Below are 22,617 nucleotides of genomic sequence, written 5' to 3'. Positions count from 1 at the left end.
GCCTCTGCTCGCTTCTATGTACGTTGTGCTAGCTTTACCAGCGCTTAATTGCCGGTTTCGTCATGGAAAAGGAACCACCAGACACCTTTCTCTCGCTGCAAAATAAGCCGTTTCATAGAAGAAAAGCTTTGGCCGACCAGCCGAACGTCGCCATAAAGCAGCAAACGAAAAACAGAGGGAGGAATTCCACTTGTTGTCTCTCCAGGAGCTGGTATGAGAAGAACTGTTTACCCTCAGACCAGTGAAAGGAGGCAAGGGAAATAAAACATGGCAGACGCCGGACACCGAACAAGCCTGGATTCAGACAGGTATTACAGACTTTTATCTGAAAGGGCAAAAAAACACGAACAAACAAGAGAAGCTTGCATGTTTAAAGGATCAAACTCAGGTGTTCTGCCCCTTCTGACACTAAATTATTATTTGCCAATTAGTTGTCAAACAGTTGCGCTGTTGTCAGCTTGATGAGTGTGTGTGAAGTCAAAGTTCAAGCTGTTAGATGGACATTGCCAGTCATCTCACTAAATGGAAAATACCCAGTATACATCATATATACGTACAGCTGTACATGTGGGTACTCTTATGAAGTGACATGTGGGCAGATAATACAAAATGAAAAGTAAATAACAATTTACAAATAAGTATTTGTGAATGCATTGTTCTGTTTTGATAGCATTAATATTTGAATTCAATTGTGTGTTAGATGTACTAGAAAGAAACCGAAATACAAAATGCACAGGGAGGTGAATTAGATACTATAAAATGTGAGTTGGACACCTATATTTTGTCAATGATCATGCAACAGTTGAAATAAGCGATGAGTATAAATGTTTAAGAAAACCAAAAGTAGCTCTCAGAAGAAAAAAGTTTGGAGACCCTTGGTCTATGGTGTGACCCTGCCTGTCGCCCTATGTCAGCTTAGAGTGGCACAGCACCCCCCACGACACTCCTGTGGAGGAGAAAGTGGTAGAAAGTGGGTGGACGGATGGTGAGGTTCAGTTCTCCCATTTGTTTTTGTTTGGAAGAGTGTTTTTTTTCTCATTTCTGATCATGTGTTACGATGACATTACAAAAACAATAAAGAATTCCCATCAGATTATTAACAGTGCTCGGGATGAGTCACCACATTACCATGAACTTTTAAAAGTTTTGTTTTGCTTTGTTTCTCTCCTCTCCTAGTTTCCAGGAAGAAAAAAAAACACTCTGCAAAAAAAAGGCACACACGTGGTAAACAAAGTGATTTTTTGGCCTGATATTCATTAAGGGGACAAATGAGTTTACTCGTGTACGTCACTGTTGCGTTTACAGCTTGTTGCAATAAAGGAAAAAGCAACATTTGAGGCTGCTCCAAATCATTGTATCACCACAATTTCAAAAGACTTTGTCGCAACAAACGCCATAAACAGTATAACATTTTTTGTTTGAGGTGTTGACAGCATGGAGTCGTTAAATTAGAAACTGATGACATCTCCATTTTACAGTGACCTTGTTACTCTGGACACAAGATCACGGAGAGGTTTTCACGTCGCATTGAGTGGAAACAAAGTGAACCAGACGACCACGAGATATTGGAGGTCAGTAATTAGTATTTTCAGCTAATAAATCAGTTCTTTCTGAAGGAAACAGTGCCAATTTAACCCTTAGAACACAGAGCATTTCAGCTGCTTTCTTCCATTACCATGTTTAAACTTATATCCTTTTTCTCAGCACAACCTAGACAATCTGATGACAAAAAAATAAAATTTTCACCAACTATATAAAAAAACCTGAGCAAAAAGTACTCCAAATGTTTAAATTGGATTGAATTTGTGAAATTTGTTCATCAAGTTCACTTGGCTCGTTTTTATGAACAAAAAGAAAACTGTACAATTATTGCTACTTTCTGGATCTGGAAAAACAGCCTTTTTAAAAATGATTTTAGGTGAATGCAATATGCTTCCATACTAAACAATAAAAATAATTATACAAAGATGGGAGAATGTAAACTTACACTCTTCATGCCATAGGTCTGCTGACACTCTGTCCAACTTCTCAAAACTCGGCATTCTTGATAGGAATGCATTATTTTTATTTCCTCTCATTTCAAATAGCAACCAAATTAATAATTTCATCCTCCACATGAGGGTCGTGGGGGAAATGGATGAAAATGGGCATGCAAATCAGAACTGGCTAATTGTTTGTTTTTACAAAATAAGGTGAATACATGGTGGTGCAAAATGGGCTCAGTAGCGCCCTCAAAGGTGAAACCCAGTAGGACAAAGGAGTTGAACTAAGTTTGTAGAAACATGTACCGCAACCCAAGACGAACAAAAAAACTACATCGGGACCATGACCTCAACTCGACAGGAAAGCTGCCATTTTGAAATTTGGTGTCCATCTTGGCGATTTTTCACGTTCCATAAATGAACAAACTTGTCCTACAACATCAAAGACACGTCCGTTTGTTCTAGAAACAGGATGTTGTCTGATCGACTCAAAAACTACAATATGTAACAAAAGAGACCTGCCCAGAAATCTTCAGTACATGAAAACCTCTGGTACTGATACAGTGTAATGCCATTTTTAACAAATATCAAAATGGCTCATTTATTGAACTTTCTGATGAGGAGTAAATGGACACTTTCTGTGGAAAAAAAACAACAAACCCAGTCCATCGTGGCTCAGTGATTTTCTTTACCTTTACCTTTCTTTAACTTACCTATTTGAGGAGAAAGCTGATCTCTCAAGAGGTGGAGCACATTAAACCAAAACTATCTGCATTGCCAATAGAGCTGATATCGACTTAGATAAGCTGTCCCTTTGGAAGCAGGTCTTGGCGTACACCAACTTGACGTGGCTTCATTCCGCTTGCTGTAAGGAATCCCTCAACTGTCAAACAGCAGGTCCAGACATGAACTAACGCGTCAGTGTGTTGTGCATTGTTTTCACCAATGCAGGTGACAAAACACATTCGCAAACAAAAGAAAACCCTTCTCTCACACTCGCCATCATTTGTATTTTTCAGTTTTTCTGTTTGGGGGAAACCTGCAGATAAAAGATCTGGCTTTAAGGAGAAGAAGGAGAAGCGACACAAAACCACCCCCCCTTCTTGATAACCTATGTGGTTATGGAGGTTGTGTTTGATCCGTGTCTGAAGAAAAACACTGTCCATAACAGTTACCAGCTTAAAGTTTTACTGTAACATCACCATAACATCGTGGCAATACATTCTTAAAAAGCTACATAATTCATTAGACTAGTTATAAACAAGATATAAAAAAAAAAATGTTGCTATAGTTTACTATACACTTTGTATTAATATGATGGTTGGACCAGTCCATATATAAACCTATAAAACCTATGAACATGTTTGACAACATTCAAATGTAGACAAAAGTGTGAGGGACAGCCACATGTGTCCATGTATATACACTATATTTAAAGCTCCAGTGTAAGTAAAATAACAAAAATCTTAAACATTCAGTCTCCACATATTTCCTTGAAAGTCTTTTTGCTCTATTTCATTACCATGCGTGCAGCATAAATCTATAAAATGTCCCTCGCTAAATCTGAAACGTTCCTCTCCTACATTGACAATTTCAACTTTTAATTTAAAAAATAACTAAGGCTAAAATAAAAAATACCTATATTCACGGGTCATCATTGCACACTATGGCAACACAAAGTCGTGTTGCCAAAGTACATATACACAAACAACAAAAAACACACCATAAATCATGTCACACACACCCAAACTGAGAGAGGCACACGTGGTTTCAGGAATTTCCTCGCTGTGAAATCAGTGGGAAGTCCCAGCGTTCCCGAAGTGGGAGAAAGTGTTTGAATGTCCAGCTAGTGGTTACTGCAGTGTTTTGTTTTCTAATTTAAAATGTTGGTCACATGGTCCTTTGGTGATAAAGCTGCTGCTGCTGCTGCTGCCAAAGTGAGCGAAGGCCCAGGTTAGTAAGTAGTGTTTGTGTATTCAGTGGTAACATGGTCATACTGCGAGACGCCTGGCTTGCGTTCGAGTTGTCGGACCTCTGGTGCCTCTGGCTGGTTGCGGGGGGCCGGTCGCTGCTTAAAGAAGTCCGACACGTATCGAACCTAAACGAGGAGGAGACAGAAGTCAGAGAGTTAGAGTGTGTGTAAAGTGACATGATATGGTAAATGGATCTTGATGTCACTTCAAACACGACATGTGTTTAACATGAAAACAACAAAATATTGCACCAATTCAATGTTTATTTAACTTTTTTTTGTTGTTTTTTTTAGATTTGAGCTTAAACTGATCATACAATATTCCATTGTGTTACCGCAAATTAAGATATTCATCATGATATTTCACAAAAAAAGCTAAATAAACATTGAATTAGTGCAATATTTTGTTGTTTTAATGTTAAACACACGTCGTGTTTGAAGTGAGCTGATACTATCATTTTTCACTAATGTTTAGTTGTATTCACGGACCACATTCGTGTCCAGGAGGACAGCATAATAAATAAAAAACAATTGTTGGAAATGTTAAGGATAATTTAATTTATTATTATTTATTATTTATTATTATTATTTAATTTATTTAAAATACACAAGTCGGCAAAATGTGTAACATAAGTCCAGTTTAAAAACACAGTGAAATAGTGTTCAACTTTAATGGTCCAATAAAAGTAAACCATGTTCATATTTCTTTGACACTAAACGACACCCTGAAACAGTGTTAAACTCAACTGTTCATTGTAGTTTTGCTGCTTAGTGTTAAAGTGACTTAAGTACCATTCAAAAAACAATACCATGTTGTAGAGAAAACACAGGTAAGGTCGCACTTACATTGAGGGAAGCGACTAGCGCTCCCTGCAGCAGCCCGACCAGGACGTCGCTCCAGTGATGTTTGTTGTCGGACACGCGTGTGTATCCCACGTACAGCGCAAACATCACCAGGAAGAACTGGATTGTCGGTCTGACCAGCCGCGTCCACTTCCCCTGCATTCGGGCCTGAACATAGAGCTGCACGCACAAAACACAACATGTGGTAAAACTTTTAACATGGTCTTAAGTTGGTAATATTATAATATTACCATCTCTTTTCGAATGTAACTTTAAACTTTGTAATATATTACAGTAATATCATGTTATTTCTAGTCAGAATTCTGACTTTTTCCTCAGAATTCTGACTTTTTCTTTAATCTCAGAATTCTGACTTAAATCTCATAATTGTCAGAATGTGATGAAGATATTATAATAACGTTTGACAAACTCCTGACAGAGCTCGTCATCTTCCTACTATTGTCCAGTGTGTTACAACAATGATGTTTTTAAAACTGTGTGTCAGTGTCAGTGATGACCACCTTTTTATGGGTGTTTTCCGGGTTAACACAAAGTTCACAGGCAAAAAAACAAAACAACTCACCGACAGAAAGAGCATGCAGTACATCCCAAAGGCAGAGTGGCCAGAATAGAACGATAACCTGCCGAGAAACAGAACAATATTAATATACAACATTTGCATATTTTTCATTTATGAAAAATCAATAAAGTGTGCCAATAATTGCAATATCCTTTACTTTTAGATGCAATTCTCATTAATCCAGGTCATAGTTAAGGAGCGACTATACAGTGGGTTCCTAAAGATTATTTTTCTTCACAATTATTGCCATGATCAAAGTTTGAAGCATATTTTTCACTATAATTTTGCTATTTTATTCATTTGAACTATTCATCTTCCAATAGTTGTAAAGAAACATGCTTTAAACGTGTCATTATTGCAATAACTATGAGAAATACATCACTAGGACTGAATGTTGGCTTAAATAGTTTTGTCAAGTCATTCATGATTGTCCCATTAATCAGAAACAGCTGGTGTGTGTGGCTTTGTAAACCAGTCACTCCCTGCACCAAGGTCCATGGAGAAAGTCAGCGATTCTACATCACAGCACACAGGAGTTGTTGATTCCACTGCTGCCTTCTTCATACTTTAAATGTGTTATTTTGTGGACTTTTGAGTTAGAAATCCTTCATTTGGATTGACCCATGTGACACACATTTACTAAAAAGGCAGCAGTAGACCAACAGCCCTCTGTGTCCCCATGAGCTAAAAATGCTAATTTTCTCTATTGACTTTGGTGTGGAGTGGATTGAGCAGTTTACAAACTAGTTTCCAGCCAGAAAAGGAAGTCTAATGACAAGATAAAGCAGAAAACTTGTTAGATATTGTAAACTTAAGCAGAGGTAGAACTTATTGGGGTGAGCAGACCGCGTGCGAGTTTGAACTCACCGAGATTCCGTCACGTTCCGGATGCTGCCTGTGCAGTTGATATGCAGCATATATCCCTCGCAGTGGATGGGGGCGCACACTGCCATGAAGTTTGGACGGGGGCGACCTATGGTGAACTTTGCCAGGTCAGTCAACGATTGGCTAACGGCTGCTCCGAACAGGTAGGTGCCTACCACTTTGTAGAGAGCAGACATGTACTGGTTGAACTTGGAGTTGGAATGGAGACGTTTGGTGTGAACCAGATAAGCCTCTCCTGTGGTGATCTGTGAGAGCGGAAGATGTAATATAAAATGTTTAGTGCTGGGTCACTTTTAAAACCTGGTCTCTCTCTCATGTCTCTTTAACTTGCCTCCCTCTGTCCCCATTTTTCCTTTCACCCCAACCTGTCGAGGCAGATGGCCGCACATGTTTCACTGCAGTCACTCTTCATTTTATTATATTTTAACAGCTCTCAAATCATGGTTTAAGGCTTGAAAGCACAGTCACCCCTTCGTATCGACTGCTCTGCTGCTGACAACCTGCTAAGAAGTCCTCAAACCCACAGATACCCGTTTATTTATTTATTCCCTGTCCATTCAGGTGTCATGGACTCACAATGACGATGGAGCAGGTGATGGTGGATGCAGCCATGGCCCCATGGGAAATGGTGTCTCTCCGGTACGGATATTTGATGCTCTTGTCATCACAGTAGATTCCTCTCTGGTAAGGACTGAACATCAGCGTCAGAATGGCCGAGGGCAGAGCCGCTGGAGAGAGAAAGAGGACAGACACATACATGACTGAGTCAGACCTCCACATTTTCTGCAAACACACACGCACACAAATATCTACATCATAAATCATGAACCAGAAGGTATGTAACTAAAGATACGTGTATGACAAGCCTCACCTGGATATTTTTGGATAGAGTGTTATAGTATTAAAACAACAAGCAGAAATATTACGGTAAGGCTAAGAAGTGAAAGATATGGCAATGTCTAACATTTATTTGACAGGAGATTTTTTGCTGGCATAGAAAAATCAAAAATAGAACGATTCAATTGCAGTCTTTGAGATAAAATAAACAAAACATCTGCAAGACATTTATGAGATCAAAAGAGAGGGTTGAGATTTGAACAGAACAGCAGTGAATCAGAGTATCAGATGTACTGTATATTGTCCAAGTTTATTGGCAGAAATGGGCAGAAATTTTATACCCATTAATCTGTTTGTATAAGTGGTTTCTGTACCCTTAGAATAGGTAACTAAAGGCAGGGGCCTTGCTTTATGTAGGCTACCATTTTGCGCTGCAATGTTTCTACAATATCCTCAACCGACAAAAACCAGCCTGAGCGTGTTTTTCCCCATTCTGAAGCAGAAGTTTACCACTCAAACAAAAACAAAATCCTTGCAGGTATGCAAAGGCTACTACAGTTTCCCAACACACTTGGGGTGGGGGGGTTCAGGGGGGGATGTTACAATCTGTAGTCTCACCATTAGATGTCACTAATTCTTCACATTGGACCGTTAAAAAACTGCTCCAGATGTACTTTGGCAGCAGCAGCAGTGTTTAATAAGTGCTTCCAGAAGCTGCACAATCTTTGCAAACTGTGTCGGAGCTGGAGTCCATCTTGAGAGCAGCCAGACCCTTTCACTGACAAGTCAAACATAAACTACAACACACAAATGCGAAGCTCAGGAAACAGCTAAGAACACAGTGACGGCCTAATCTGTTGGCTTTGGGCAGAAGACTCCACTCTGCCAAATAAATGAATGTGTCATCATTCGAGTTCAGCAGCAACTGCTTCACCTCCTCAGGTCACATTCTCTCTGTATAGGAGGAATTGCCTATTACTATGGAAACATGCCGGACAGGACAGCCGTGACCTTTGACATGGGACCACAGTTTGCACAGTAAAGGGCCTGGGAGCTGAAGACTGAACCAGGAAACACAAACATACACACACAGATGCAAACAAGTGCAGAATTCCATCTAAATGGGAGCATATTTACAAAATAAACATATATAGATGTTGAATCTTGTGATTGAGACCCATTAACTCCTCAGGAAAACGTTTACTGACGTTATTTCCCATAAAATTCTATTTCAAAGAGTTCATGCAACCAAAAAGTCGCCCCCTGCTGGCTACCTGCTATCTCCGTCCTACTTCCCAGACAGCAAACACTGGGTTTAAGAACGACACAGAAATACAAACATGAGTGCAGATAAAATGTGGTCTACAACAACAACAGGTGTGTGATGACAAAAACAACACAGCACACAACTACAGGTCATTGGTTCCCCTTGCCTGAAGCTACTCAAGAAAATGACAGTTTTTAGCATTTAACTGTAACATTAAGAAAATAGAACAATGATATGCACATTCAATAAAAAACATATGGATCTAACAAAAATCTTCATAACAAGTCAAAAGCATATCAATAATATCTATGAAACGGCTCATTTTGCAACCTGCAGAGTCGCTCCCTGGGGGTTAACTGCTGCCTCTGTCCTACTTAATATGTGATGTGAGACAGCAAACCGGGTGTAACTGCTTCTCTTTAAAGAAACACAGATATGCAAACACGCATGCAGATAAAACATGGTCTGCAACAAAAACACACACGTCTTTACAGGTGTGTGAAGACAAAACGTTTGTGTCTGCTTGTGAAGACAGACAGCAAACACTGGCTTTAACTGCTAAAAGACACAGGTTTGTGCAGCTGCTCTTCTAGGACACTGCATTGAATTCCATTCAAATGGACAGTTACGGCCTAACCTAACCACAACTACAAATCTTAGCTAAACGTAACTAGTTCTTTAGATTCTGCCTCATTGGAACCATGTTTTGGTCTCCATGAGGACTACTGGTGCTGACACGCTCAGTGCTTGTGCCAGAAAAGGTCAGAAAAGTGGTGACAAATACAAGTTCAACACATAAACCCGTCTCTTAAATCTGAGCAGGACAATAGTCCAATCCACAAGAATGATGTCAGGAACTTTCTACTCTCCAACCTCTACATAGTTTTCCTGTTTTCATTGAACTTTGCTGAACGGCTGAAGCTAATAAGAGCGAGGGACGGGTGGATTTGTGTTTTCCTAAGTGGGAGCTGTTGTATATTGGGTTATGCGACAAGAGCGACTTAACAATAACAGATTGCTTCCTTCCTCCAGAATGTGTGACCGCCGCTCTAACAGGCAGCACTGGGTGAAACCACACGAGGACACGCACGTAGAGAAAGGAAAACAATGTGACAGACAGGTAAATTTGTGACGGTAATTCTAGCATGATATCATGTATGAAGTAAAGAGAGGGAGTAAATTAACTCTGAGGTCACACACACACACAGCTGTGACATCGTCAGACACAGGTGTGAACATTTAGACCAAATTTCCCCTACTCCTCTCTCTTCTTCTCTCTACCTCTATTTTAAGCAATTAACCAATAATACATTTACTTAAATGCGTAGTGTGTCAAATTTAGGTGAAATGTTATTAATTCTTTTGTATTTCATGACCCCAGAATCTATGGAAGCCACTGTTTTGGACCATGGTGGACAAACTAAACACCTTTTGAGTTTTGATGCTAACTGAAGGCTGCATAGGTTCATGGACACTCTTGGAAGGAAAAGCTGAGGTGAGAGATATTCAGTTGCTACATACGACTTCACCAATAAATATTTCTTTACCTTAAAGGTAAACTTGGTTAAGAAAAGATTTACCTCTTTGTGATTTGATTTTTCAAAAACAAAAACAAGTGTTAGCTTCTTCAATGTGTTGCTAACAGTAACTCATTTAAAAATGTGCTTCTTCACAGTGTTGCTCACAGGAGCAACTCATTTAAAATGTTCTTTTTCCAAGTAACGCTAACGGCAGCAACTCATAACCATAGTTGTCAGCTACGTGTTAGCTTCTTCAAAGTTTTGCTAACAATAGAAACTCACTGAATCACTGAGATAACATGGACAACAATAATCGAACTACTTATCTTATTCTAAATAAGACATTATTCAGATTATGATGTTTGATTATGTTACAAAACATGATGTGATAAACACTCATGTCTATATTCTAATATAGGACACCATAAACTGATTAAGATGTATACATGTCTAACCTAATGCGACTGAGATCTGAATGTTTCATGTCTTACCTCATGCTGTTTACATGGCAGTGTCCTATTTAGACTTAATATACTATAAAATATTCCAACTCTTCTATTCTTTGTGTTTATTGCTTCCCTCCTTCTTCACTTCCTCCCTTTCTTTTCGTCCTTCCTCTTTGAATCATTACTTTCCCCTCTTTAAATTCCTGGACTTGAGGAAAAGCAGAAGAAAAACACAACAAACGTATCTAACGTCTTAAGTTAAAGGACAAATCTTGAAACCATAATTAAATCAAATTCAACTTATGTCAATTGCAAAGTGTCATTAATCTCAATATTTATGTAGCGGAGGGTGGAAGAATTAAATTAATCAGTTTGAATTAATGTTTTAATAAAAATAAGTATCTGAAATGTTATAGAGGAGCAAAGAAAACAGAACATATTCACATTCAGGAAAAACCAAATATCTTTGGTGACCTAACAAGTCATCGATTAATTAAGAAAAAATAACTTCAAATACTCTTTTGCTGCCGCCCTATAACCTATGTACTCTGCAGGGCGGTGGTAAGGAGTGTAAAAGAATATACACGTTTGTTTTCACAATATACACTATTAACCCATACGTTCACCCTGTTTGACTTCAATCAGTCATATGTGGTTCAACGAGTATTTCCTGGTATGTTGCTTCTGTTTACTTTCTCAACACCGACACAATTCTGTTGACATTTGGCACTTTTTAAGTGACTTTTAAAGACAAGAGTAAAGCAAATGCAGAGTTTCTCCTCTTCACACATTAAATGTTAATGTTTAGGGCTGCAACAATTTTACAAAGTATCAATTATTAATCAATATGTAAATTAGTCAGTAGGTTTACTTATTTTTAAGCTTCTTAATTGTGATTTTAATAACATAAATAAATCATTTAAATGGAATAATATGGGTTTGGGAAACACCGATTTCCTTTTTTCAACTTTGCTGTACTAACAAGTAATTTATTAATCGAGAAAATAATCAATAGATGAATTGATTATGAAAAATAATCGTTAGTTGCAGTCATTTATGTATATATATATATATACATATATATTATAAATAGAATATGTGAAAAAATTATAATTGTGGAGTACAAAAATATGAAGAATTGTGACTTAAAGACAGAAAACAGGCATCTAATTCTCAGGAAGTAGAAGCAGAAGAAGAAACTTCACTTGCACTTCTGTAGTAAACAAACTCTGCAAGACGTAAGTAATGTACTGGACACATTACTTGTGTCCATGTAAACATAGCTACTGTAACGAAAAAAAAAAAAAACCTTAGCAAGCTTAACCAGCAGTTTACTGCTCCAGCTCGTATGCTACACAAAATGTGTCTCACCTCAATGCAAACGCTGCCTCCTTATTTGAAAATTCTTAAAGATGAGGAAATGAAGTAGAGAAGAGCAGGCTCCTGCTGTGAGGCTACAGGTACCACTGACGGAGAAAGACAGTAGTTGTTGGGTGAAATGGTGAAAATCTTGCTTCTCTACACGTTTGTTGGACGGGAAGTTTGATGCCGATGCGTTCATGTAAATATCGTGTACAAACACAAACAATGAGTGAGAATCGTGGACTTTGGTCCCCACTGAAGCGTATGAAATCTTCAATGGGACTATTGGACTGGACTGCATTAAATATTAACCGTGTAGTTTCTCCTCTATATGCCCAGGCTTTTTTTAATAACTGCCCCTTGAAAGGAACTATCAGTTTGCCCTGCCCCTAGATTGTGTTCAATGATGGAGTGATAATGTGAGAACACACAGCACGTTGCCCGAGGAGAACCTAAATGGTCTTTAAGTACCGGACATAAATATTTGTCACCACCTCTGAACAAGTGCCACAAATGATCTTTGATGACGAGTGGTTTCCTCCTCACAGAGCATTTATGTTCACTCAAAACAGCCGACGCTCCCTTTGCTCTCTTTAAGTCTCAGAGTTCATTATTGCAGCAGGTCAAGCGTACACTCTGCTTCTCTTTAAAGCGAGGGCCAGCCGTTGTTTGTTCTGCAGGGTGCAAGGATAAGACTTAGATAAGAGGCTGCTTGTTTGACAAGGCTCTGGTGGCTGGACGCTGCCGTGGTGGAGATGTGAGCGGACAGATTTGGGCAGCGGCTTTCAAAACACACATTCACACATGGTAACCACTGCTGATACAGCGAGGATCAGACCGTGTGAAGCTGACGTCCCTTCCCCCTCGAGCCAATAGAGAGTCTCTATTATCTGAGCAGGACTGTCTGTTTTTATCTGCTCTATTATTCCAGAAGACCTGGTTTGTTTTTATGAGCCAGTCCTGGTGGGGTGGCCTCCCCAACCACAGGCTGGGGCAAGCAGAGGAAAGCCAGCTTAGGTTCATTCTCCAAATATATTTAAAGAAAAACAACCTTCAGTCTTTCTCAACAAAATGTCACATACATTTCCTCCATGTTTATATACGATTATCTACATCTCCCGCTTTAACCTTTGAGGGTGGTGGGAGGAGCAGCTGACATTGTATACTGTATCCACACTTCGTTTTCAGAGATTTCAGAGGCATTTATGTCACACTGTGGACCAGATTCTCTCCTTTGCTGTTGCTTTTAGAGTTTTAGAAATTACTACTGACAAGATAAAGTATTTGTTAATGGAGCATTTTGCTCCTTTCTTCTGGACATCCATTCTAAAATGCAGTCCTGGAGTTTTCAAAGTTAAACTAAGTCAGTGGTGTTTTCAAAATGTTTCAAGGGGTATTGTGGACGGCAGGTGTTTTCTTAGCATAATGAAGTGATTTTTAAACAAAAATGCAATCATGTGGATGACGTCTCAGCCTCCAATCCACCTTAACCCCAATCTGCATGTTTTTGGGCTGTGGCAGGAAACCAGAGAACCCAGAAAGAGTCAACGCATGTGACAAAAACATGCCAACTTTCAGGAAAGAGAGACAGAGAAAGGTCCCGTTCGAACCAGGATTCAAACCAGGAACCTTCTTCAGGTGAGGCACCACTGCGTCACTGACACACCGTACTTTAAAATAGGTGTTTCTGCGTATTATACAGTAAAACAAATGTTTTATTGAATTAACCCTATCGCTTAAGGTTTCACTTTCCGTCTTAAAATAACATAAGAATTCTACAAACTGGAGTTCTTTGACAAAAAATGAGACCAAACTGGTTTCTGTATATTTTACTCGTAATATTTGTCGAGTGACTGCCATTGTTTACTGAAGATTGTTTGCTTGTAATGAGGTATTTTATTATTGCGTGGTTTTGTTATGTTTACTGTCCTGACATGTAGCAAATTGCTGTTCACTTTTTGTTTAGCGTTATACTTTCACGATGCAAGCTCACAGCTGCAGACGATGAAGAAGCTGTTTCCAAACTCTGTCCTAAGACACAAACACACACTTGAGTTTCTGCTGAGCTTTTCGCTTTAGTCCACAGGAGATGTATTAAAAAAAAAGAAAAGAAAAGGGAAAGTATTGTTTTACGCTTTCACAATCTCTTCTGGAAAGAGCGCACCCCCGATTTCTCTGTGAGAAAATAAACATGATGGAATTTGGGATCAGAAACAAAGTACAACTTCCCCTTGACCTGTGACCCATCGGGAAGCAGGAAGCATCTCTGTTATTCATCCTTTTAAGACAAGTGGCCGAGGTCCACTGTGACTCAGACTATTCAGGGGAAGGTAGCGGTGTCGTATATGAACATAAGTTTGAGGTCTTCATGTCAAATCTCAACGGGTGACTGTGAACTCAGTGGGTCTGCTGTGTGACCTCGCAGTTTGTTAGCTAACGGGGATTCGCGACTGGTTTTCCACCTCACACCGAGAAGCTCACATAAACCAATATTTAAACTTCTTTTGTTTATTTTGGCAACTTTTTTTAGACGCTAGAGACTCGACGCTGCGTTTGTTCTGCCCTGCAAAAAAACGCTTGTTTAGTGCCTGCGGCTTCTGTCAGGGGTTTTGTTGATTTTGGTCAACAATGGCAGTCTTTGCTCATCATTTTTGTTCCAGGAGGTTTAATCTACAAAGAAAGTGCATCACTTCCTGTCGAGGCTGGGGATTTTTCCTGGGAAAGTCCTGCACGACACCCAAAGTGACTCCAAAGTCTTTTTTTCCTGCTTTGAAATCACAATTCTTTCTGTGGTTTTTCTTCCTGCAAAGGACATTTTTATTTGTTCCTCTACTTCCTCTCTGGGGTTCTTTTCTCTCAAACCTTCATTAGGCGGTGACGTTCGTTAAAGTAAAGCTATGTCAATTTTCATTCTGATCGTACTGAACTATAAACTACAGTAGATGTAGTTGCAAGTGAAAACTGTCGGACTTGATTCTCAAATCCTCATGTTTCCAAACTTGATTCTTCCAGAATAATCATTTAAACAAATGCATGGTGTCTTAAACCAGAACAGTCTTTTCCAATTTTTGGAACAAGATGTCCTTATTTTTTGTGTCACACTGGTCACTTCTAATTAATCATCGTAGAATAGGATTGAAGAGGATAACAAAGTTTGATCCCAATAAAACCTATGGAACAACTAAAACTGAAAGTACAGTATTTCTAACTCACTCCTGTCACATTTGACATCATCATTATCAGGAGGATCATACTGGTCCTTCGTTGACACAGCAAAGAAAGGTGGAAATAACCTATAGTGTGTGCAATAAGAGACATTAAAATACATAAAATATCTACATTTTGCATTTGCAGGCATGAAGATGTCTGCTCGTCTGATCCTGCAGGAGCTCACATCTTATTAATATTAGCAAATTAAGAGGGAAAACTGATGTTGACCATTAAATCACAAAGAAAAACAGTTACTCTTCCTCTAATTATGTACCACAACAGTAGTGAGCAGATTCTTTGAAACCATCAGAGACACTAAATACAACCACTTATACACGTGTAGCATTCGTAGTAGATGATGCAACTAAATGCCTAAACCTCAACCCAATTCTGACCATAACCACTTAAAAAGCCCTTTAAATGGGGGAGGACGGGCTAAAATGTCTTCACAAAGACAAGAGTGAATCTAATTCAGCCGACTACAGACAAACACACACATCAATGTCTCATTTTCACACAGGAATGTCAGGGAGCACAAGTCAATACTGTCCACTTGACTTTGACACTCGTTTGGCAAAAGCAGATACTGTGTGTGTGTGTGCGTGCGTGTGTGTGTGTGTGTGTGTGACGAAGCAGCAGCTGAAACGCGTCACACATTAACATTCTACAGGGTCAAACAACCGCAGCTGCTGTCAGTCACACACTGTTTTGCCTCCAACCCTCAAACGTTTCTATGACCCATGCTCAGTTAAAACAGTTAAATCTTCCTCTAACTCGGTGTCTAGAGCAGAGTGGACGGCATTTGTCTCTATGACCTGTCCAGGGTCTACCCCACCTTTAGCCCTATGTCGGAAAGGATGACGTTTGACATTTTTAATCCAAAGTGAATGTGACCACTTTATCCTCCATTTGAGGGTCACGGGGCTGATATTTTCTTCTAATAATAATTTCTGGGAGGCTGTACACTAAGAGGTGGCATGTTGTAGCTGTTTTGAAGTGTAGGTAATAGTAGCCAATGCTGGAATTGTGACTCTTCCACGGAAAGTATATGTCGTACAAGAGCCAATAGGAGCGCCCTCCCTCTCCAAACTGCCAGGTGATTGGTCAAAGTCTGCGTTGTGCTGCATTATGCCCAAAGGTTATTGTAGGATTATTAATAATCCTTGCCTACGCCAGCTTTAAGTAGTTATATAAAGGAGAAAATCGAATTAGTATCATAACTAATATTATTCGATGTCAAAGTTACTTTTAAAAAGGTTAAATGGCCTGAGGTTGAGACTGAGATGAGAATATTCTGTTTTAAGCTTTAAAGGTTGTTTAGCTGCCCCCTCCCTGAACAAACAATTAAAAACAACAATAACAATAATGCTGGAATATAAGGTATTTTGTGGATACATTGTGATTCTTATTCATTATGAAGAATGGTAAATACATTATAAATTTAGTTGGTTTAAAGTTGCGACATCCTATGAAGAATAATAGCATCATTATTACCGGTTTTCAATCGCTGGAACTGAAACAGAACTGAATTATTGACATAATTAAACAGTGATGTGTAACTATGAGGTTTCACATGGTGGAAAACATGCAGCGACAGCTGAGCTCAGTCTTTCTGACAATCAGCCAGAGTGTCTCTAGCTCTTCAGCATCTCTTTATGACTAACACTATTGTTAAGAAGATTAAAATGTTGTCAAAGCTCAGCGCAATGAGGTCGCACCATTTCCTCAGAGCTGTGGCCTTTAACAACAGGAAACAGGAGGTTTGCATAAACCAGAATAGAATAGTTTTAGGGGAAATTAGTTTGTTCTTATGTCTGCGAGCAAAACATGACGCTGCACTTTGAAGTAGGATTTTTTTTTGCCAAAAACAAGCTTGTCTCAACTGCATCCAGGAAAGTTGGAGCCGCAAGGTGAAGGAAACAGCAGCAGCTGTGATTGGCGCATGCAGACATGCTGTTGGCAGAGAGCATGTATTAATTATTGGATGATCAAAATATCATACCGTTATACCTTTTAAAGCCGTGCTTCTAAAATGGGGATGAATGGGACACACCCACCAAAAGTTTCACAATATTCCATTTTAGGGAAAGTACAACAAATGGTTAATTAATTTTTTTCTTTTTTGTGATCTGAAATAGTTTTTAATTTCAGTCAGTTTTCTGACGAAATACATGAGGGGTCAACAGAAGTTCTACTTTAAAACAAGAGAATATTAACCATTGTAAAGGAAGAACCTGATCGATCTGCATTTAAAAAAACAATAACTGACAATGGAACTGTGGCCTGAGTGAAACAGCACATGTCCTGCTGCTGTGGCGTTGGTGTCAAAGCCACTGAGTTAGGAGTGGTGACAGATAATGGCAGGATGAGGGGGACAGGCTGCAGAAGGGAAGAGGGAGAAATAAAACACTGAGCAGATTCAGGGATCTGTTACAATCTGAACATTCAGCACATTCCTGCCATATCTCACACACACACACACACATTTCTAACCTGATGATAGTTTACCCTCCACACACACAGACCAACAGATTAGTGCTCCTGGCCTGTTATTGTGAACACTTATGTGAAAATAAATCCACACCCAGGAAACACACATCAGTCTGGAATAACAGCCATTTACTTTCATGATTATAAGATGCTTCTTGTTATTGTTGTTTTAACCCCTTAAGTGAAGTATTTAACTCGTGTTTAAAGGGGCCAGTGTGTGAAAATGTAGGTGAAATTGGTCAAATTATTAATTAAAAACCTGGATCTATAACTTCAAAATATCTAACTGCCGTGTTTTGAACTAAACACCTTTTGAGTTTTAACTGCGGTGGCCAACAGGGGGCTAACAACCCAAAACATGTGCAGGAGGAGGAATGAGCTGCATGTTCACAAACGAAAACAAATTCAACGTGAGAAAAGCGCTGCAAAAGAAAAATGATCTGCAGAAAGAAACAAAACACATGCGTCAACAGAAACGCACTGTAAAAACAAAAAGACGCAAAACCGATAACAACACAAACCCCAAAACACAAGCAAAAGCGGAAAACACACAAACCCCAAAACACAAGTGGAAGCAAAAACACACAAACCCCTAAACACAAGCAGAAGCGGAAACACCGGCATATTCAAAAGTGGGTCTGTCACAACAACAAGCGCGCCTGTTGTCGTGCAGCTCTAGGAGCAGCCGATACGATACTCGGGGACTACTTAATTCTTATGTAAGATCTTTATTAGAACAAAATATGTAAAATAAATTGATGAGTTTTGAGGCAAGAAAAAGGCCCCAGAAAGGTGATTCATTTGGCATAATAATAATAACAACAAATACAATAGAACATACCAAAATGTACAAATAAAATTGTGCATCATCAAAATCTCACACTATAAAGTGAAGATTTTTGACTGTTAGCCTCTAGTTTCTTGAAATCATGTTTATTAATAAAATTATGTTTATTGATAAACCTATTAATTTAATCGATCGCCCAAAATAGTTGCCACTTGAAGTTTCTTTTGTTTGTCGCAGCTCAATGACAAAAAATACCGCTCAGTGTAGAAAAAGCTCAGTATCAGTCACGGGTCCTCAAAGGAGGATGATGAGTGATGAATGTGGAATGACAAGGGGATGATTATTTAACTTATTTCAGGGATATATGTACACAATATAGCAATAGAATCAAGTTTGTCTGAGCTGACTTTCATCTGATATTGGTTTTCTACAAACAGAGATGTATAGTGACTTAACACCAAGTGTATTGCTGGCGACACGTTTGCACAAGCGCACTTTGCATCACCGTAGTTATGCGACGGTTTGTGCTATTGATTTCTGAATGCTGAGAAGTTGAACATCAAAGCCGACGTGTTGTTATTGTGGTAATTTCCCTCGCGCTGTTTCAGGAAGCCAGCAAATCACTGTCTTTGTCACCAGAGAAGAAAGTTGGAAAAGCGCCTGGACATCTTTGGACATTGAGACAAAGACTCAAACAAATGTTATATTGTATTAAATGTTTTATACTGTTCAAATATCAAATTTAACACACAAAATGTGGTGTTCATGTGCAACAACAGTGTTTTCCTTCATTTCAAACTGTTAATACACCAGTAAATTGTAAATAACTGCCAGATATTGAGAGATATTCTGGAAAAATGGGCAAAAGCACTTAGTAAAAGGATTTTTTTGGCCCTTTTATGGTTAAAATAAGTCTAAAAAGTCCAGATGGACATTTTGAGGCTTAGTTAATAAAGGGTTAAGATTTTAGTTTCAGCACCTCCTCAATCTCGGGACAATCACGACTCTCACAAAATGATTTAAAACTGAAAAAGAAAGTACGACAGACTTCTTTCACACCCCTGATCTGATCGGAGGGTGAACTTTGGGGCTTAGTCAGCCAAATACTTTGTAAACAGCGAGTCATTAATCATCACAGTAAAAATTATTCCACATCCTTGAATTGATTTCACAACACTTGAATATAAATAAGTGCACTTCCTGCAAGGTTTCACAGAGTAAGGGTTTGTAGGGCTCTATAGATCCTGAGAAAAGAGGGAACTGAACTGAACACCAGCATGATCATTATCATTCCTGTCCGTCACCACAACTGGAAACCCACCTGTACGTTCACCTTCATAAGCATTCCTCTAATTCTGCTTTTCGCCTCATATTTCACACCTAAAAAACTAAAAAGGGAATTCACCTTCGCCGTCATTCTCCCCCCTTTTCCCCCCCCAGTCATCCATGCGTCAAACTTAATATCATCAAAAGAAGACACGAGCAGCTGTTACATAAAAAGCTGGGAGACGTCGTCGATTTGTCATCTTTAGGGAACAGAAGAGCGAGTCCAGACAAGTTGTTTTGTTCCGTGTACAGTGTTCAACACTTACACACACACACATACCAACCAAAGAGCCCACACTCGACACACACTCACGCAAACCTGTCCCACACTTTTCCAAAACAGGATTTTTACTGTCACAGAGTGAGATTCATTGTCAGTGATCTTTGCTCTTCCTCCATAATAACCCCAAGTTTAAAAAAATAACACGGAGGGGGCCTCAGGGTGCAGGAGGACACAAAAAATGTGCAGAAATGCTTAAACACATTTGCACAAACTGAAATCGAACGATGAGGACAAAAGTCTTAATAAGACGCTCCTTATTTCAAATATCAAAAGGTATTCCGATAATAAGAAACTGTCATTAATATTGATGTTTACATGTTACTGACTGTAATCTGAGGATGATTTACGTCTACAGGAAAACTAATTTACATACAGTATACACGTCTACATGATGTATCGAACATCAGGATGTTATACATATTATTGCTTATTTCGAGTACTCCCCTTTATTCGGTTAAAGGAAAAGTTAAAGTTGTATGAAGCGTGTGCACCGCGAGACATGAGCTAAAAACACTGATTTTCTCACTGGCCATTAGTACGGAAGAGTGAGTGGTTTACAAACTCAGATGGAAAAAGGCCATTTAGTGGTGAGAAAAGGTTGCAAACATACAGTATTCTTCGGTGGACGGTGCACAGTGCGGTCAACACTCACTATGTGTCCATACCTCTAATGACCTGGGGGCCACAGAGCATCTAGTCTAGGTCAGTAGGGGTGAGCAACATGAGCTTAAAATAATATCATGATTTTTCCATCATGATATAGCAATGTCATATTCTAGGATATTTCACAGATTTTCAAAATAAAAGCATTTGTGTTGATATGGCACGATATATAGTGAACAATTACAATGTCTTTATGATGTGAAAATCATCTTAATGTTAATAATCAGGCCGTCTGGATTTATTTAGATTTTTATGGCTGTAAAATTGTCAAAAAATGTTCAGTGAGTAAGTGTTTTTTCCTGCCCCCTTTCTTTTTTTTAAAGAAAACTTTAACTTTCCATATCTGGCAGTTATTCAACCGTTTAGGAATGATGGTACTGAGAAGCCGACATCACAAACACGTGAGGCGCTGTTGAATCTCGTCTGTGATTGGATGGTCGTTCCGTGGAAGTTCGGTTCTACCGTAATGACAAGTATACAGGCGCAAAAAAGCGTCTGCTGTGCCAATCTCAGCTTACTTATGGCGAAAGGTGGGGTCACACCCTGGACAGATCACCAGTCCATAGCAGCGACAGGATGGTAACAGAAGGGTTTAAGTGCTGGGCCGTATGAAATCAATTGGAGGGTCAGATGTGGCCCACGGGATGTGAGTTTGAGACCTCTGTTTTAAGGCGACCAGAGAGCAGGGTCGGGGAGAACATGCAAACTCCATGCAGAAAGGCCCTTGTTCCAACCGGGGCTCGAACCCAGGTCTTCTCGCTGCAAGGCGAGAGTGCTAACCACTACACCACCGTTTGGCCCCTTAATCTGGTTAATACTGGATAATTGCTGTCAATGTAAACAGAGACATTGCCGCCACGTGATTTGTTATTGCCTTTGTTAAAATACTTACAAGGCAATAATGAAATGAAGATGACAGCGTTTGCCAATAATCATAGTTATGTAAACATTGTCAGCAGTGGATGTAATCAGTATAAAATACGATTTGTAATGTGTGAACAGGAACAGGAATGAACGATCCGGCAAGTCGCATGTGAACATCTTTATCTGAATGTCTTCGTATTCAGAATAAGATCAATAATCAGAGATGAACAGAAGTGCTGTCACTGAATGTTGGGAAACACTGTTTGACCTGTTTGAACAAGATAGAGACAAATGATGACTTGCAGCGTGGTTTTGCTTCTCGACATACAATCACTGCTCACTTCTGAGTCCACGCTGCTTTGCAACAAGTGTTGAGCAAGTTTTTTGGATTTGGAAGTGGGTCATGTGGTTTCCACCCTGGAATTATGGCAACATCATATATATAAACTCGTTTGCATACAGCTCCAAAACAAAGCGACGTGAGGATTATAGATTTATAAATCCTGTGTGACAAGACAGCCCCTCGCGCCACTGCGTAAACGTTCCCAACACTGGTGTGTTTCCCGTTAAATACTGAACGTGCAGATGAATTAGATCCTGAACCTAAAACACATGTAGAGCCAAACTGACAAGAGAACAGGAGTAAACTCACCGACAAAGACGCAGAGAATGTCCACCACGATCAGGATCACCCTCTTCCCCTGCTCGCTCATGTTTCCTCCTCAGATGTCGCTTCACTTTCATAAATAAAAAAATGCTTTTAATTTTTTAACCTTTTCACACATAAAAAAACCCCATGAGTTGTATAAGAAACACCAGGAGTGAGTAAAGAGGGGAAAAAAATACTACAAGGAGAACACAACTCGTTCTTCCGGCTCTTGTGTTTACCTGTCCGTGTGTCTGTCTCTGTGTCGGCGCTGCGCTTCCAGGTGAGTGAAAGGAGTCGCTGCGTCCTGAGCTGGAGGACGTCCTCTTTTACGCACAAGGGGGCGCGTGCACAGTCTTCACCCGACGTTAGCCCAAAGACAAGTTTGAGTGAGTTAGAGTTCCTTTCTATTTAAGCGTATTTTGTTTGTGATTCCCACTGTTGTGAGGTGCTGTACTATACAGCTGAAACTAACTGCAGCATGAAAGGATAACCTTTCATGTGATGATGATTTATGATCCATCGATGACAAAATCGAGAACTTTGAACTGTGATTAAGAACTACAAACTGTGGAGGGTTCAACAGTGCCCTCTCACGCCAGCATAGAACACCAGACTACAGCCTCTGCAGGAAGTTATTACAAGAATATAATA

General features: G+C 39.4%; 1 protein-coding gene across 3 annotated transcripts; it reads right to left on the bottom strand.

Moving 5' to 3' along the window:
• Positions 1 to 3,153: 3,153 nt before the first annotated feature.
• Positions 3,154 to 22,435, bottom strand: LOC122782765 (phospholipid phosphatase 2-like). 3 transcript variants are annotated; one of them, XM_044047270.1, is made up of 7 exons: positions 22,206 to 22,435; positions 21,970 to 22,054; positions 6,839 to 6,990; positions 6,245 to 6,507; positions 5,381 to 5,438; positions 4,801 to 4,977; positions 3,154 to 4,080 (listed from the first exon to the last, which is right to left on the bottom strand). In XM_044047270.1, exons 2-7 carry the CDS (start codon positions 22,028 to 22,030, stop codon positions 3,937 to 3,939), a joined length of 855 nt encoding a protein of 284 aa, XP_043903205.1. In that variant the 5' UTR covers positions 22,031 to 22,054; positions 22,206 to 22,435; the 3' UTR covers positions 3,154 to 3,936. The 3 variants fall into 3 exon arrangements, with proteins under 3 accessions (XP_043903205.1, XP_043903206.1, XP_043903207.1); XM_044047271.1 differs by having other exon boundaries at positions 21,970 to 22,435; XM_044047272.1 differs by lacking the exons at positions 21,970 to 22,054; positions 22,206 to 22,435 and adding an exon at positions 11,704 to 11,887.
• Positions 22,436 to 22,617: the final 182 nt, after the last annotated feature.

The sequence above is a fragment of the Solea senegalensis genome, linkage group LG16 (assembly GCF_019176455.1).
Source record: "Solea senegalensis isolate Sse05_10M linkage group LG16, IFAPA_SoseM_1, whole genome shotgun sequence".
Taxonomy (NCBI): Eukaryota; Metazoa; Chordata; class Actinopteri; order Pleuronectiformes; family Soleidae; genus Solea; species Solea senegalensis.
Note: the sequence above shows the minus strand (reverse complement) of the source record. Positions and strands in the feature narration are given on the sequence as shown.

Excerpts from the sequence above, each read along its gene's own strand:
- LOC122782765 (XM_044047271.1), bottom strand. The coding sequence starts at position 22,030 with ATGAGCGAGCAGGGGAAGAGGGTGATCCTGATCGTGGTGGACATTCTC. Across the intron at positions 6,991-21,969 it reads CATTCTCTGCGTCTTTGTCG|CGGCTCTGCCCTCGGCCATT; the intron begins GTGAGTTTACTC and ends TTCTCTCTCCAG. Across the intron at positions 6,508-6,838 it reads TCACCTGCTCCATCGTCATT|ATCACCACAGGAGAGGCTTA; the intron begins GTGAGTCCATGA and ends CCGCTCTCACAG.